Source organism: Polypterus senegalus, chromosome 11 (assembly GCF_016835505.1).
Source record: "Polypterus senegalus isolate Bchr_013 chromosome 11, ASM1683550v1, whole genome shotgun sequence".
Lineage (NCBI taxonomy): Eukaryota > Metazoa > Chordata > Cladistia > Polypteriformes > Polypteridae > Polypterus > Polypterus senegalus.
The window spans coordinates 38,307,213-38,324,884 of record NC_053164.1 but is presented as its reverse complement, the minus strand read 5'-3'; the positions used below and the strand labels follow the sequence as shown (position 1 = coordinate 38,324,884).

The 17,672-nt window shown below is 37.9% G+C and overlaps 1 protein-coding gene across 2 annotated transcripts in view; it reads right to left on the bottom strand.

Annotated features, from left to right (window-relative positions):
• Positions 1–12,864, bottom strand: part of vamp8 (vesicle-associated membrane protein 8 (endobrevin)) — a 31,198-nt gene extending 18,334 nt beyond the window's left edge. Inside the window, exon 1 of one of the 2 annotated variants that reach the window (XM_039768413.1) lies at positions 12,704–12,864. In XM_039768413.1, the coding sequence (XP_039624347.1) occupies positions 12,704–12,718 (15 nt within the window). In that variant the 5' untranslated portion in view covers positions 12,719–12,864. The remainder of the gene's footprint in view (positions 1–12,703) is intronic. The other variant, XM_039768412.1, reaches the window with a different exon arrangement.
• Positions 12,865–17,672: the final 4,808 nt, after the last annotated feature.

Here is a 17,672-nt window from a genome sequence, read left to right as displayed (position 1 = left end):
GCCCCATGTTATAGTGCGAGTTCTTCGCACAACGTTCTACGTGGCGTAAGCACAAAAGCGGGAATGTGCGTATGTACAAAAAAATCCAGATGCATAAATCTGTGCTTCCGCAAACTTCCACGTTCTTCCGCTACATAAATCCCAGTCAGCATAAAAAGTAACACGTGCCTAATGTCCCACCCAAACTCCTTCCAGAATTATGCCTCTTTGAATAAGTCAATATAAATACCCCTTAAGCTAAGCATTCTGTGAAAAGACAATGGCAAAACCAGGAGGAAAAATGGAGCAATTTCAGCGAATTGCAAGTGGAGGCAAAGAAAAACATACTATTTGTTGGTTTAAACAAGAAAAAGAAGTTGATCGAGTGACATACCGTGTCGGAGAATTTCGAAACCTCAAGTTCAAAGTCGCACAGTGGCCAAAATAAAAAAAAAAAAGAAGTTGTCACATATCAAAGTCGCCATAAAAAGGCAAGTTGTAGCCCATCGTCCGAGTGTCATATGAAAGCTTATTAGGGTGCCCGGGGGGGTTAGCGCACGCAGTTAGCACGAATTGTCAACTTTAATCTTGAAATTTTCACTTTAATCACGTAGTTTGTCATTAAAGTACATCATAAACTTCATCTTAAAATCATTTAATTAACCAGTTTCTCAAATCCCATCGTAACTAAAGTAGCACGTTAAATGCTTTGTTTTGTATTTGATCTTTTGCTCTGTGTGTGAATCACTACGTGCTTCCACTTTCTCTTTTCCGACAGGACACAGAACCCATTACATTTGTGATATTACAGCTCTCTAAATAACTAAAATACTGAGATGTATACACGATTTTCATGATGATAGGAGTTAAAGCACATTATTAAACATGGGAACACGGAGGCGCAGCGATTTAGGGCGACCTTCGATGAAATTTATTGCAGTAGTACTGTCTCTTTCAAAACGTAAAACCCCCCACCCCCCTAATTACTGTCCTTCCGTTTCTTTCTCCAAATACCCAATTGCCCAATGGATAAAGTTGAACATGATGACACAGAACTTTTGACGAAAAAAAAAAAAAAGTGCTGTGTGTTGTCTGAAGATACTTTGGTTTTAAAAGTTCGGATGTGGACCATTGTTTTTAATGTGTGAATACCATTTCTATACTACTGAATAATACTGCAAGCCAAGTTGTACTTTTTGTTTTAGCCCCATTCTTTCCAGTAAGGTGTAAATGTACCTGGTTACTGTGTAATAGTGTGACAATGCTGGTCCCCTACAGACTCCCTCTTCCCACATGGGAGTCTGTTGAACCAACACCGTCAATAGTTATGACCGAGATGAGCCGAGAAATCTCATTGAAGCCAGGGGATGGTGGAAAGTGCTAAAGTTCTTTTGTTAAAAACAGTCAAAAGTAAAACCAAAAAAAAAAAAAAGTGTCCATTGTGCAGTGTTCAGAAAAATACAGTACCCAAATAGAAAACCAGAAATCCATAAAACCAGTGAAACGTGGGGATAAAATCCATAATAAATAAATCCGTTAAAATAGAGGTTAAAATGCAGTCTCTCTCTCTCCTTGCCCGATTGCAGTACACCACCTTTTGTCTCCACGGCTCATCCTTTACAGGCGCTTCTGGCGGAGCCTTTGTAGCACTAACTGCTTTTTGCCAACTCCTGTCTTGGCTGCCACCACACTGCGCAGCCAGACTGTCAGAGGCCGACTGTCGGAGCCCCAGCTTGTGCTGCTTTCATCTTCCTGGTGTATGTATTGTCTCCCATGACTGCCTTTTCCCTTCTTTAACCTCCTTGTGTTCTTTTCTTTTTTGCTTCCCCCTATCCTGTCGGCCCATAAATATACATCTCTGTGGGCGCAGCACCTTATTCACACGCTGCAGTAAGCCGATGAAGCAATAGAGAACGATAGGGTGCGACTCGCCCCAGTCAACTCCCCGCGTTCGTGCAATTGCGTTTTGCTGTAATAGTATTACTGGAAGTTGCACTATTTTTTAGTTTAAATATTATGCAGTTTAAATGGTAAAGTTGTTTAAAAAAAGTCACTAACGTGTCAGTGGACAGAGATTGTTAACATTAACAGAAAAAGTGTAGTTGGTTTACAAAAAAATATTTCTCTCTTTTCCAAGACTTGTTCAGTGCAATACAACTTTTGACAAGCACTTCTGGATATCTGACTACGTACGTCTAAATGCCTGTTTGGACGGTTGACAACATGTTGTCAAAATTTTAGTTTAAAAGTTGTTTACAAAATTTGTTCAATAAAAAGGTTCTATAATTTGACTACAACTGTCATGCAACACGATTCTCTCTTCATTAGTACCCCACTCCTTGAAAGCTATCACTTTATGGGGCCATGCAAACCTGTATTAATACTTTTGTGCACATTAAAATGTTTTTTTTGTACAATGTACAATTCTCAGGACAGTGGAATAGGTTATTCTTTGCCAGTCTACTGCAGTAATTGCAGTGGAAAAATGTGGTTAACTCATGCATGGAAAAGAAATACTGTTGAATACTGTGAAACCGGTACAATTTTGAAAAATACTGCGATATACAAACCGGATTCCAAAAAAGTTGGGACACTATACAAATCGTGAATAAAAACTGAATGCAATGATGTGGAGGTGCCAACTTCTAATATTTTATTCATAATAGAACATAAATCACGGAACAAAAGTTTAAACTGAGAAAATCATTTTAAGGGAAAATATGTTGATTCAGAATTTCATGGTGTCAACAAATCCCAAAAAAGTTGGGACAAGGCCATTTTCACCACTGTGTGGCATCTCCCCTACTTCTTACAACACTCAACAGACGTCTGGGGACCGAGGAGACCAGTTTCTCAAGTTTAGAAATAGGAATGCTCTCCCATTCTTGTCTAATACAGGCCTCTAACTGTTCAATCGTCTTGGGCCTTCTTTGTCGCACCTTCCTCTTTATGATGCGCCAAATGTTCTCTATAGGTGAAAGATCTGGACTGCAGACTGGCCATTTCAGTACCGGATCCTTCTCCTACACAGCCATGATGTTGTGATTGATGCAGAATGTGGTCTGGCATTATCTTGTTGAAAAATGCAGGGTCTTCCCTGAAAGAGATGACGTCTGGATGGGAGCATATGTTGTTCTAGAACCTGAATATATTTTTCTGCATTGATGGTGCCTTTCCAGACATGCAAGCTGCCCATGCCACACGCACTCATGCAACCCCATACCATCAGAGATGCAGGCTTCTGAACTGAGCGTTGATAACAACTTGGGTCCTTGTCCTCTTTGGTCCGGATGACATGGCGTCCCAGATTTCCAAAAAGAACTTGAATCGTGACTCGTCTGACCACAGAACAGTCTTCCATTTTGCCACACTCCATTTTGAATTATCCCTGGCCCAGTGAAACGCCTGAGCTTGTGGATCTTGCTTAGAAATGGCTTCTTCTTTGCACTGTAGAGTTTCAGCTGGCAACGGCGGATGGCACGGTGGATTGTGTTCACTGACAATGGTTTCTGGAAGTATTCCTGAGCCCATTCTGTGATTTCCTTTACAGTAGCATTCCTGTTTGTGGTGCAGTGTCGTTTAAGGGCCCGGAGATCACGGGCATCCAGTATGGTTTTACGGCCTTGACCCTTACGCACAGAGATTGTTCCAGATTCTCTGAATCTTTGGATGTTATGCACAGTTGATGATGATAGATGCAAAGTCTTTGCAATTTTTCGCTGGGTAACACCTTTCTGATATTGCTCCACTATCTTTCTGCGCAACATTGTGGGAATTGGTGATCCTCTACCCATCTTGGCTTCTGAGAGACACTGCCACTCTGAGAAGCTCTTTTTATACCCAATCATGTTGCCAATTGACCTAATTAGTGTTTATTGGTCTTCCAGCTCTTCGTTATGCTCAAATTTACTTTTTCCAGCCTCTTATTGCTACTTGTCCCAACTTTTTTGGGATTTGTTGACACCGTGAAATTTTAAATCAACATATTTTTCCTTTAAAATGATACATTTACTCGGATTAAACGTTTGATCTGTCATCTACGTTCTATTACAAATAAAATATTGACATTTGCCATCTCCACATCATTGCATTCAGTTTTTATTCACAATTTGTTTAGTGTCCCAACTTTTTTGGAATCCGGTTTGTAGAATGTGTCATACCACCCAGCACCAATTTCAAAATTTCAATTTGTCGCACCACAGAACAGTTTTCCACTTTGCTGCAGTACATTTTAAATGAGCTTTGGCACAATGACAGCAGTGTTTCTGGATCATGTTCACATATGGCTTCTTTATATAATGCAGTACCTCCCCCTCCTAAGGCCCCAAAGATCACAGGCATCCCATATTGATTTTCAGCCTTGTTCCTTGTGCACAGAGATTTCTCTAGATTCTCTGAATATCACCTCTACAGTACATATCAAAAGTCTTCACAATTTTACACTGAGGAACATTCTGAAATTGTTCCACAAGTTGTAGGTGCAGTTATTTTGCAGACTGATGAACCACTGCCTCCGAGATGCTCTTTTTATATCCAATCATGTTACTGACTTTTTGCCAATTAACCACAAATTAGTTGCAAAATGTTCCACAAGTTGTTTTTTAGTACCACTTTTCCAGCCTTTTGGTGCCCAGGTCCCAACTTTGAGATATGTTGCTGCCATCAAATTCTGAATACGCAAATTTTTCTTCATGAAAATATCCAGCAAACCCAAAGTGACCCTTTGTTAGAAAATAGCAGGTTGGATAATGGATGGATGGTAAAATGACTAACTTTCAACATTTGATAGGTCTTCTAAATCTTATTGTGAATAAAAATATTGGTTTAAGTTTTTCAAATCCCTTTGTTTTTATTTTACACAATGTCCCAATATTTTTGATATTGAGGGTTGTATATTTCCACGATGTAATGACTGACAGGTGAAAACAGCTCATGTAAAAAGGTCCGACAATGTCAATAGAGGTTTGACTCAACAACCCTGCTTACGCTGCACACTGCTTGTGTAATTTAGGACATAAAACACAGGATTAGCACAACTGCTGTAAGGATATCAACCATCCAGTTACACACACACCCCTTTGAGCGAGTCTTCATGCATATACAAAATCAGTATAAAGCAAGTAAACCGGTTAAGTTAGAAGCCTGGTCTCTTAAAAACCTCAGTTTACATGCAAAAGTCCACTTATGGAATTCTCCTTTAATGCGTCAACATTATTAAACTGAAGAGGTGAAGGGGAGAAAAACACCCCAATCAACTGAATTCAGTTTCTCTACAGATTTCATAAAACAGGTTTCTGCGAATAACTGGGTTATTAACATGTATGTACTGTAAATTCAGTCATGATCTTTAAGTTAAGAATCAAAATTACCATACTTTTATACTTAAAATAGTTCAATAGTCAACTGATCAACTAATGCTTACATATTTACCCAACCCCCCCAAAATTTGACATAAATGTGCCCATTTGTTTTGAGCAAACATTTCCTCACCCCACACATATTCGTGCTTTATACGTAACCCACTACATGCATAAATACTGTGGTTCTGAATGATTCATTTTTGCTTGCACTTGATTACATAGACTACAGGGGGTTATTGCCTCCTTTGGGACCTACTGCATAAGCCGTTCAACTACCCTGAGCTTTACAGGGGTCACCAAAAAATCTGACACAAATGATAATCACAAATGCATGCAATGCATACATTATATTTCAGTATAATGAACTTCTGTAACCCCCACTTCAAATGTTTTCAGGATTACTACAGAAGCACTCAGATAGTGAAAACAGCATCAGAGGCCTAGCACTTCCAAGCATCCTTCTTCAATGGTTGTGCCCAGTGGGACCAAAGAAGCTTTCCACCACATCACATTATAAACCTCAAGAGACAACTCAAAAGGATGTTTAACCTATATACTAATGACTGCTGCAGTACTGTATAACCAAAAGGGAAGCCATAGCACTTTGGTCTCTAAGGTGACAAGATTAGTTTTTAAGACAAGCAGCAAAGGCCAAGTGACTAAAACACTGTACCCTACACTAGAAGGGTGCCAATTAAGTCCTTAACTGACAATGAGACACCAACCAGAGATACTTAATCAGGGCCACAGTTGTATATACTCTAGGTTGTTATAAGACTGTACTCATTTTGGAACAACTCCAGTAAAGACTCAAAGAAGTTCTGGAGCAAAAAAGTGCCAGACATGCTTAGTGGCCCAGCAGAACCCAGCTGCCTACATCTACAAACAAGTTAATCTCATTACACGATTCCATACCATACACAGGAAGATATAAAGTAATGACTTGTGATCTTAGTTTCTCCAAATACCACCCTCCATGCTAAAATGGTTTTTTGGCAAACAATCCTCCAAACATAGTCATAAATTCAGCAATTAAAGGCTACTTCCACTACCATATCCCGTATGCTTTCACAGGGAGCCCAACTGCCATTAGGAGCTTTTAAAAATGATGCCTGCATTTAATAATGACTGTGCAAGAACCAATTTATGAATGCATTTATATACAGCATGTATATATCAAACTCTCTGAAAGAACTAAACCTTGTGAACCAATTATACATTTTAATGAATTTGTATTTAACATTGTACCATAGGATGGGAATACATTCCATATTGGTCAGACAAGAAACATTTCCTGATCTCTGAATTGTCACTTTAACAAGTATTGTTAATTAATATAACAATTCAACTGAAATCTACATTTTTGGACTCTACTAAATCACAAACCCAGGGGCTAGGACTTCAACTTGGACCCAAACTCTTTGGTGTCTGTACAGTTTAAGAGACCCCTGTCTTACCCACTACACCATATAAAAATCGGCCTAATAAAAGGAGTCTAAAACTGCTGAAGTGACCCATCTGTTGCCCCAGGAGAGACAGTCTGTTTCCTCTAGTTTTGCAAAGCCTGTTCCCTTCAAAATTTCAATTATTGAATATTAGTTAAACATTGGTATATATAAACATACTTGTATACATAGACAATATTGACAGAACTGGATAAAACATTTAGTTTTGGGTGTCCGATATCTCTCACCTTGTGCAGAACTGGGGAGAAGGGAAAAAAAAAAAAAAAAGTAACTTTAAATACGATCCCTTTATGCTCAGAAATATTTTTTTTACCTAGTAATTAACTACAAATGAATGAAAACTAGAACAGAAACCTGAATGTTAATGACTGACGAACTGCATTCTTGAAATGCTTTAGCTGGGAGTACAACTGCCCAATCAGTTTTTCCAAAGGTGAGGTACAACCAACAGCAGACAGAACTACAGTAAATTAACCAACATTTAGGTCACATTACTTTGATTTATTGCAACCAGTTCCTGTACTATCAAGTTTATTTGAAAGATGCAGCCGATTACTGAAATGAAAGAGATTCATACCAGAAAGAGGCTAACTTCCTGGTTCCAGTGTTTTTTGTTGTATATTGATTGTATCAAAGTGCTACATACTGTACTTGCATATAATATGGTACAAAGCACTAAAAACATTTCCCTGTAGTGTTACTTGCACAAAACAGCAATCTTCAATGTCATTACACAGCAACATTTCCAAGTCATGTTTAACACCATCACCAGCCCAAATTACAATATAAACACAATTAAAGAAAAAAAGGCAATGCACAATACTAAACCAGTGTGAATGCTTAAAAATAGTACAACTGCTTGTCTTAAGGGCAAAAACTATTTCATTGGATTAGATAAACTATTGATCCCATAAGTGAATTCCAATGCACAGAGCAGCAGATGACCACCATTCTGCCACAGTCTCACTGAAGATATCCCCAGGTCATCAGAAACTAACATAATGAGCAGAATTTAAGCAAGCAAGCTATGAAAATGTCTCATATGGGTTCCAAGAGCTTTCCTGGGTGAAAAGGGTATTGAAATACAACAGGAGACACACAGTATGTAACCTGAAGCCAACAGAAAAGTGGCCTTAGTGTACCATGAACCACTCACAGCAACACCAAAATCTCGAGACTGAAAAAAATGTTTTCTATGGTTAACAAAAAAAAGTTCATCCTTATCTCTATTTGTGGACTTGCACGCCAACTATAAAATACAGAACAGGAAAGGACTTGAACTGGTTTTTGCATCTTGACAGCACCCTATTTTCCAAACCAACATAGCTCAAAATGAGATGTGGAAGCAACCGTTAAAATTAAGAGACACCAAACTTGCAGAAAAAGAAAACATGCCAGTACAGAGCAACATAGAATCAAGTCATCACCCATGTGTATATACTGCAATAAAACTCCCTTCTGGAAAATAATGCAATTATTTTTAATTAAATTTCTTGCCAACCAAAAAAAAAAAACTATGTGCAGTGTTCATTTTTGAACTACTGGAAAGCAATCTTCTGATACATTTTTATGGTGCTTGCTTTATATACCATTATTGTCTAGAAACCTAAACTATGCTTGAAAAATAAAATGCAATCAGAAACACTGTATTAATAATAAAGACAGCTGTACGTCAAAGTTTTATAAAATAAATCCACAAAGCTTTGCCTCCATGCTTTAATACATGGTCTCTTCCAATAAGAAGTCAGAATGAGATGATACAGTAGAATTCTTTGTTACAAAACAAGTTTCAAAATGGCACATTATGCAACAATATATTTCATTTTTTCATGATACATTTCCTACTACATTCAAGTGAATTACTATCTTGATTCACAAAAAAAACACAACATGTAATTGCTAAGCAGGTGTACGTTTTGTTAACCCACATTGTTAAATCTTCCTAAACACTTCTACAAACTCCATTAGCTGCCTTAATTCCAATTGTCGAGTCTCAGTGACGTTTTCCTCACTTAATTTGTTTTTTTAATGCATTGTAATTACAAACAGTGACAAAGCAAAATAGACAAATATGCAACTAGTGATTCCATGTGTTATAGCAGAACGTTTACCGTTTTCATTCTTTGTACACTTTGGCGCTTCCTTGTGCATCAATTTTATAACAAAACTATTTCAAAGTAAATGTTTAACTTTCACCATTATTCACATGAACATTAAGAGATGACAAGAAGTACTTTTCTCTATATAAGCACAAATGAGCCAATGACCCTGGATATTTTTAATGCATGTAATGAAATTACGCCCACCAACTAAATTCAAACCCTACACAAACACTGTATAGGTTATGAAAAGGAATTAAAAAAAATTAAAATAAAGAATGACCAATAGCATTTCTGAGATAGTAAGCCAACTGTCCCTTCAAACCTGCTTTAAAAAGAAAGGTCACAGGGCTAGCTGCTTTTGGCCATTTGAAAGAGTATAGCTTCATGAAAAGGCCAATGGCAGCTTAAACTGTGACACATAGGAACACTTGCTTGGCCTGAACATAAAGTATGTTTTCGCTTGTTCAATGTGCTTATTCGGTCTCAGGATGAGTAATGTCACTAGTGTGCACCAGGTTGGCTAGGAGACAGAGGCTTAAAAGGCAAATGCTTATCTACTCAATCATATGGTTAGTTTTATGGCAACACTTGGGCTGGCAACTAAATACCAGGGGGAAATGTGACCAACGTATGTGGTTATCAAAGCATGCAGGCGACCAATGCATTTTTCTTGACATTCTACAAGAAGCCAATGTCAGCTTTGATCAAACCTTGTAAAGTGATCTCTTGTTTACATCACGTGCCTCCACAGCTTTACATGGCAGCTCAACCAGATAACACTTGCAGGCTATTAAGCTGACAAATCGACAGCTAGGCTGATAGTGGAGCTACTAATTTACTGGAACACAAACAGAAGTATGGAATGAGGAAAAAACATTCTGAATAAAAATGTACAGATAGAACAAACTTCATTTGTCAATAGGATGAATCTGTCTTTTTACAGAAGCTAATTAGATAACTATACAGCCACATTGCACAATGACTAAAAATAAGGAAAGCTAATGAAAGAAAACTTCTGACTTCGCATTTAGTCACCGTGAAGCTTTATAAAGTCATACTGTCGAGAGCATAAAAGAACCCCAGTTTTTTCTTGAAACACTTCTACTGAATAATTTGCTTCCTGAAAGTGGTCAATGTTAATGTGTCAAGAGAGAAGGTGCAGCATTGATGTTAATGGCACTCCATAGAGGAGGAGAAAATGAAGACAAAAACTATCTCCACAGGGTTGTATGGACATTCAATAAATAAACCTGTCTTTGTAATTAGCAAGTTAATTCAGTGTTGCTGAATTAAGGGATGCTACTGCCCAGCTCAGCAGAGCACAGCACTGGGGAAAAGAAAAAAATAAAATAAATCATACTAGCCATTTTAGATATGTAAAGCCTGCTCTGCCCTGTTCCTGTGTGTAGATTCAAATGTATTTTTCAATATGCTACTTTCAACTGCGAGTTGGAATAATCTCAACCCCCTCACATACCCCACATCTACTGTATAAAAAAGCCTGCATCACAAATGATTCTCAATGTACAGACAGATGAGCTGAAATGAGGAAATAGACTTGTCATTGACACGTATTAATTGGATTAAAAATCACTTTCAAGACCCAATTTGTGTACATCTCTACCTGAAGTCTCAGAATACAGGTGAAGAATAAAAGTAGACCAATTCCCTAATTTTCAAGGCTTGCTTATTGTACTTGTTTTATTGCAATTAAGAAAACGAATACATACAAAAGTTTTTTTAAAAATGTGCTACTTCCTTGTGTATAGCACCTTCGCACACAAACCACACGGAGGTTCTTTTTAAATATACATTATATAACATTTTCTTAAAAAAAAAAAACCACACAACTGGAAAACTGACAGGTTTAGTGTGGCCTAGCGACTAGGCCATTACAATATAAACCATGAGGTTGCCAGGACAGTCTTCACTAATGACTCACTGAGTCACTCAACCTGCAGGAAGAAATATGCAAACAACTGTACCATATGCTTGTGGGTTTTAAATCATTTTGCCTGACGGCCAACTTAAAAAAAAAAAAAAAGAATGAATTGCCCTACTTCAGGTTGTTTTATATTTTAAATACTATTAGATCCAATAACAAGGAAACACAGGAGATAAACTAATTGTGTAATGCAGTTTCACTCTAAACAGCAATAAAGATTGGACAGTGCATAACGTTTACAAAACACAAGGCAGTTTGTGATTCTGAATAAAAGAGCATTCCAATTATTGCCAAGTTAAAAAAACACACAAAGGGAGGCAGCATTCTCTTCTCTGTCCTGCATTATACATATTTCAACATGCAAAAAAAAGAGGAAAAAAAAAAAAAACCAGCTGGGTTTTTAAACACATATGCAAGGCCCCATACAACATGCATATACACATCTACATATAAAATGTGCGCACACACACAGTTACATACTTAAAGTTTACACGTGTAAGCACCAAGGCTGGTGACATCACTGGGCAAGCAGTATTTCTCTTAACTTTTTTCTGAATGTAGACCAAGATCCAAAGTCCCCTCCCCTCTTCTGTACTTTCAAGAAAGTAGGCATAGGCTGGGGAATTAAAATGTTTAACAATTCCTAGTTGACTCGGTCTAAATGTGTCCTGCATTAGATTGCTGCTGTCCTGCACCTTATACTGCTGGGTTTGGAACTATTGCCCCACAATCCTAAAACAGGAATATGCCCTTTAACCGTAAAAGTTTAACTTCTCGCCTTTTTTAATTATTTGTTAAAAGTAGTTTAGCTGCACATTCCTGGGAGACAATCAGCCAAACCCAGAAAAAATGTAGGCAAAGAAATGTAACCCTGAACACTATGCCAGCCCATTACAGGGTGCCTACACTTATCAAATCATCATAACATTTCGTTGGACAGTAGCAGTAGTCATATTTTTGGAGTCCATCATTTGACATTCACACACTCACTCACCCACCCAGTTATACAACTATAGTTGACATCAAAAGTGCCTGGAGAAAAAGATGATATAAAAGGTGGGGGAGCTTCACACGTACCGCAACTGGACCCGACATCGATACCAAAGGCTACGAGACACTCTGTGCTCCTTATGGTTTAGTTTAGCGTTACATTAGCTTATATTAAAAATATCCCCACTTGTGGCCGATTGGGAAAGCACGGATAAACAAAATAGTTAGGAATCTTTTAAGTATGCTCGCCTGAAGTGCGTTGGTGCCTACATTAGCAAAACTGTTAAATAAACCTTGGCAGGGTACAAATGACAATAAAAATTATAGCATATGTCACGAATAAACACCTACAAGTAAACAAGTAAAAGAAAATACTGGCATGTGCGCTAAAGACAAGTAAATAGTTGGTTGGAACTATTTACTCATCGTTCTTGAACTGTTTTATCTATAAATAACGTAAACTTGTGTTTTTTTTTTTGTAACTTTGTCTTGGCACGGTCAGTTAAAGGAAGGTCTAGCAAAAACTTCACAGCCCGGACGCGAACACAGCAGCTTAGTCAGCAGCGAACTCTTCCGGTCTCACTATCATGATAATCGTTATAAAACTGCGATTTTTTTTTCTTCAAATCATCTGCCTTTTTGTCGAAGCAGACCGTTCCTTAGATACTTCCAAACAAAAAGCCAAACAAAGTAGGCCCTTCCATCTTGAATTTCCTTCACACCGCTCCCCTCCGTTCCTTCCTTGAGTTTTGCTTAAAGCGACAGGATAGCCTATCCCAACATGGGACCCAATTCTTAACTGTTCTCCGTGTCGCAATTCGACCACTGAGCCCATCTGCGCCCCAAGTCCTTGATACTTACAGCTCTTCGCTCCATATTAGAAGAGTCTTCCTCGCCAAACTGTTGCTTGCACGTTCGCCTTCTCTAACTTCTCGAACAGCAACAGCCTCACTCGCCGACGCCGTCTCTCTCACAGTCTCCTCACTTCCTGCTTTTATCGAAGTCGCATTCCTCCGCGCAGCTTGCTGCACAGCTTCCTCTTCCTCATTCGATCTTCTAAACGAAGAAGCTGATCTCAGCGCTAGAAGGCGTGGCTCACCTGCGTGCAGGTGAGGTGAGGGGTGGTGCACTATATCCGGGGGAGGCTGGGCAGCTGTTTCCAAGAATCCTGCCAATGATCCTCGCACCACCTACCCATTTGTTGTACTCTGTTCTGGGGGTGTATGGGGTGAGTGGCGACTGTATTATCATTATAACATGAAAACTACCCGTTTATTATTTAAACTCCTGTGTTTTTTTCCATTACAGGCTCGAACGGAACCCAAGATATCCTGGCTGAATCGATCGGAAAGAATAAAGTGGAATACGGATGCTCGTCCAACGGAGGAATTTCAAATCACACTTTTTTTTTTATTTTATTAATTTTATTACAATCAATACATAGCAATCACATTTTTACAAAAAAAAAAAAAAAAAAATTATGCTAAGAACAGATCGATCCCCACCCTTGAGAGAGAGAGCAAGCCAAACGGTGTAAAATTTAAGGCTTTTAAAAAATACCTAAATCAACAAATTCTCTGTGCTTTATAAACTTATTTCAAAATATTACTGATTAGATCCTGCCATGTTTTGAAAAAAGTCTGCACAGATCCTCTAACTGAGTATTTGATTTTTCCAATTTTAAATAATATAACACATCAGTTTCCCACTGACTTAAAAGAGGAGAGTTTGGGTTCTTCCAGTTTATCAGAATAAGTCTGCGTGCCAAAAGTGTAGTGAATGCAATCACAATTTGTTTGTCCTTCTCCACTTTAAGACCCTCTGGAAGAACCCCAAACACAGCTGTTAATGGGTTAGGAGGGATTGTGAGTCCAAGACTGTCTGAGAGGTAATTAAAATTTTTGTCCAGAATAATGTTAATTTGGTGCAGGCCCAGAACATGTGACCTAGTGAGGCTGGAGCTAATTTGCAGCGTTCACAGGTTGGATCATGTCCTGGAAACATTTTGGAGAGTTTTAGTCGAGACAGATGTGCTCGATATATAATTTTGAGCTGTATAATTGTATGCTTTGCACATATGGAGCTCGAGTGAATTCTCTGCATTGCTACTTTCCACTCCTTTTCTGATATATTAATTGAGAGATCATTTTCCCAGTGTCCTCTTGGATCTTTGAAAGGAAGGGATTGTAAAAGGATTTTATATATTGTAGAGATGGAGTCTAACTCCTTTAAATTGAGCAATAAATTTTCCAGCGTGGATGAGGGTGCCAGATGAGGAAAATCTGGAAGGTTCTGTTTAACAAAGTTCCTGATTTGAAGATAGTAAAAGAAATTTGTAGCTGGAATGTTAAATTTGGAATGTAATTGTTCATAGGATGCAAAGACGTTGTCTATATAAAGATCCTAAGCAAGTTAATTCCAAAATTTTTCCAGATATTAAAAACTGCACATGTTTGTGAGGGTTGAAAGAGGTGGTTCTTTTGCAGGGTGCCACAGAAAGAAGCTTCTCCGTCTTAAAATGCTTTCTACATTGGTTCCAGATTCTAAGTGAGTGGAGCACAATTGGGTTATTAGTGTATTGCCGATAACGTGTGTTTATTGGTGCACAAAGCAAGGAATACAAAGAAGTACTGCAGGATTTTACTTCTATTGTGGTCCATGCCTGTGTATGTTCTTCTATTTGTGTCCAGGTTCTTATCGACTGTATATTTGCCGCCCAGTAATAAAACTGGAAGTTAGGTAGAGCCATACCGCCTTCTACCTTTTGTCTTTGTAGAGTCGCTCTTTTGATGCGTGGATGTTTAGAATTCCAAATAAATGAGGTTATTGTTGAATCTAATTGCTTAAAAACGATTTATTAATGTATATTGGTATGTTTTGAAATAAAAAAAGGAGCTTAGGAAGAATATTCATCTTAACAGTGTTAATTCTTCCAGCTAGTGTGAGATGAAGGGTTGACCATCTATGCAAGTCTTGTTTAATTTTTTCCATGCAGACGACGAAATTTTGTTGATAAAGAGCTTTATGTTTACTTGTGATGTTTACCCCGAGGTATTTAAACTGTTCTGCAATGATAAAAGGAAGGGTGTCTAATCTAATATTATATGCTTGCGAATTCACCGGAAAGAGTACACTTTTATTCACAAATCACACTTTTTTTTAAGAATACCCCAAATAATAGACAAGCAAACGGGTAAGTGAAGAATGCTTCGTTTTACTTCTTTTTAATGTTTTTTTTCTGCGTTTCAAAGCTAATAGAGGTAGTGTCTTTTTAAAATTAACATTTATATTATTTATTTATTTGTAAATGTAATATGCAATTATTTAAGCAACTTTTGTGTGTCGTCTTCATGTTTTTACATATTCCTATGGATTGTTGTCCAGGTACTTCATTTTTCCAAACACACATTAAAACTGTGCATACTAATTTAATAGTGATTCTAAATTGGCCCTTTGTGTGTGAATGTACAATGTGATGGATCAATGCTCCATCCTCAATTGGTTTCCTTCTTGTGTCCAGTGCTGTCAGGATAGGCTCCAGCTCCCCTGAACTGGATATAAATAGACAAAGTTTGGAACTCTCCAAAGAAAAGAACATTACCCCCTTTGTCATGGTCGGCCAAAAGGTTCACCAAAAGCCTAGAACAAGGACAGGCCTCCTAAGCAGTGGACTTAGGCAAGCAGTTGAGGTTACAAGAGAACATCATGCTTACAAATCTCCATCCAAACATGATCATCTTCCCAAAGGCCATCAAGCAAATGGTCTTGGTGGAGCTCGCTGTGCCCTGGGAAGAGTGCTTGGAAAAAGCCAACAAGCAGAAATGTGCAAAGTACCAGGAGCTAGCAGAACAAGGCTGGTGAACCCAATGCAAGCCCATTGAGGTGGGCTGTTTGTTATGGATTTGCACGGCTCTCACTTTGCAGAGCCCTAATGATTCTGGCCATTGCATTGGAGGTAAAGAGGAACACCATCAGATTAACTACTGAAGCTGGAAAGAGAGCCAACAGGTGGCTGTGGATTAAGAGGACAAACTGTGGTCAAGTCAAGGTTAGATCAGTCCCGGCTGGGTAGCTTGGGTGAGGATTTCTGATGTTGAACGACACAAAACACCCTATGACCCCAGATTACATCACTGAAGATGCAAACCTTTCTGTAAATGTTTTCACTTTGTCATTATGGGTTGTTGAGTGTAGATTGATGGGCACAAATGGCAAATTTATTGATTTAAACACAATAAAATGTATAGAAAATGAAGAGGTCTAAATGCTTTCTGAATCCACCCTACATCTTTCTTTTTCCGTACAACATTTCACATTAGGTTCCAGCTTTGCCATCCTACATGGACAGCATGATTTCACAGTGATTAGTGATTAGACTTTTTGTTCTTGTTTTCTATTAACTTGTATTTCAATGCTGAATTGCTCATACATATACCATCATTGTCTACAGTCTGTTGTGCCTCTAAGACTAAAGAAGAACTGGAAAATTAAAAATTAATGTTTTCAGTTTGCACTTATCTTGTGAAAATCAAGATGTTTACTTTTTTGTTTTTAATTTAAAGATGCTACATAAATCTCTCAACATTAATATATTTTATTTTTTTCACAAAGCTTCAGACACCATTCACATTAAGAAACACTCCATTGCAGAATAAGAAATAAATCCACCTTAATATAAGGACAACTGTCTGTGTGTTTGTGCATCTGTGTGACCGTCTGGTTCCTTTGCATTTTCATTCTAGCAGACGGCACTTCACAAACATTAACACTGCCTTTACAAATCCTATTACATATAACATACAGCAGAGACATATGCATTACATTTGACATTGTAACAGATGGCACATCACAAGCATTTGTAGTAATGCCCAAATAACATATAACAGAGAGATTTGCATTGCGTTTGTCAGTCCAACAGATGACACATTGCAATCATTTGTAAATGCATTTTATTACAAAAAATGTTTGTGATGTGCCATCTGTTGGAGTGATAAATGCAGTACATTTTATTACTACATGTATTACAAAGTATTTTCCAGTAGATGGTGTACTGCAAATGTTTATCCCGAGGTCTATATTGATTATTTAGATTTTAGCCTATCTTAGATGGGTAGCACAGCTAGTACAATTATAAATCAATTTTCCTTTCTTGCTGGTACTCAAAATCAACACCTTTCACTTGAACCAAGGCCTTCAGCTATAATCATGTTGCCATTACTGTCTTCTAACATCCATATGCTTTTCTGTCATGTCTTTGTGCTGAAGTCCTCCTTTCATAGGATGGGTGTAGTCAGGGTAAAAACTGCACATAAAAGGTGGGTGAAAATGAGTGGAGCCATACGAGAAACTGTATATGTCTACGCCTGTCTTCTGTCCAAGCCAAGATCCAGGTCCTCTATCTGTCCCTACCCATACTGTCTTTTCCACAAGGCTGGACACAGTGGTTAGCTTGCTTCTGACCAGGTCTTTCTCCTGAACTTCAACATGTAGTGGATTCAGCCACTCAATGTGCCTGATGTTTTCAAGAAGGCTGAGAAGCAATTTTTAATTTTTTTTTTATTAAGAGAACAACACACAATCCAATAAAAAAAACACTAAATGATTTAATATGTTCCATACATCAAACACTCAGGCCGATCCAATTCACTAAAAGAGCCCCATCTAAATTGGATCTAAATAATGAAACAAATTAAATAAAAACTTCTTCATAGGCTTAGTGTGTTTATTTTACAATTACATTAATAAACTCATAACAAATTCTAATCAGATCTTTGCAAGGAGAATTTGACTTTTTACATTTTGAGATAATATGGAGCTTCACTTTCCCCCT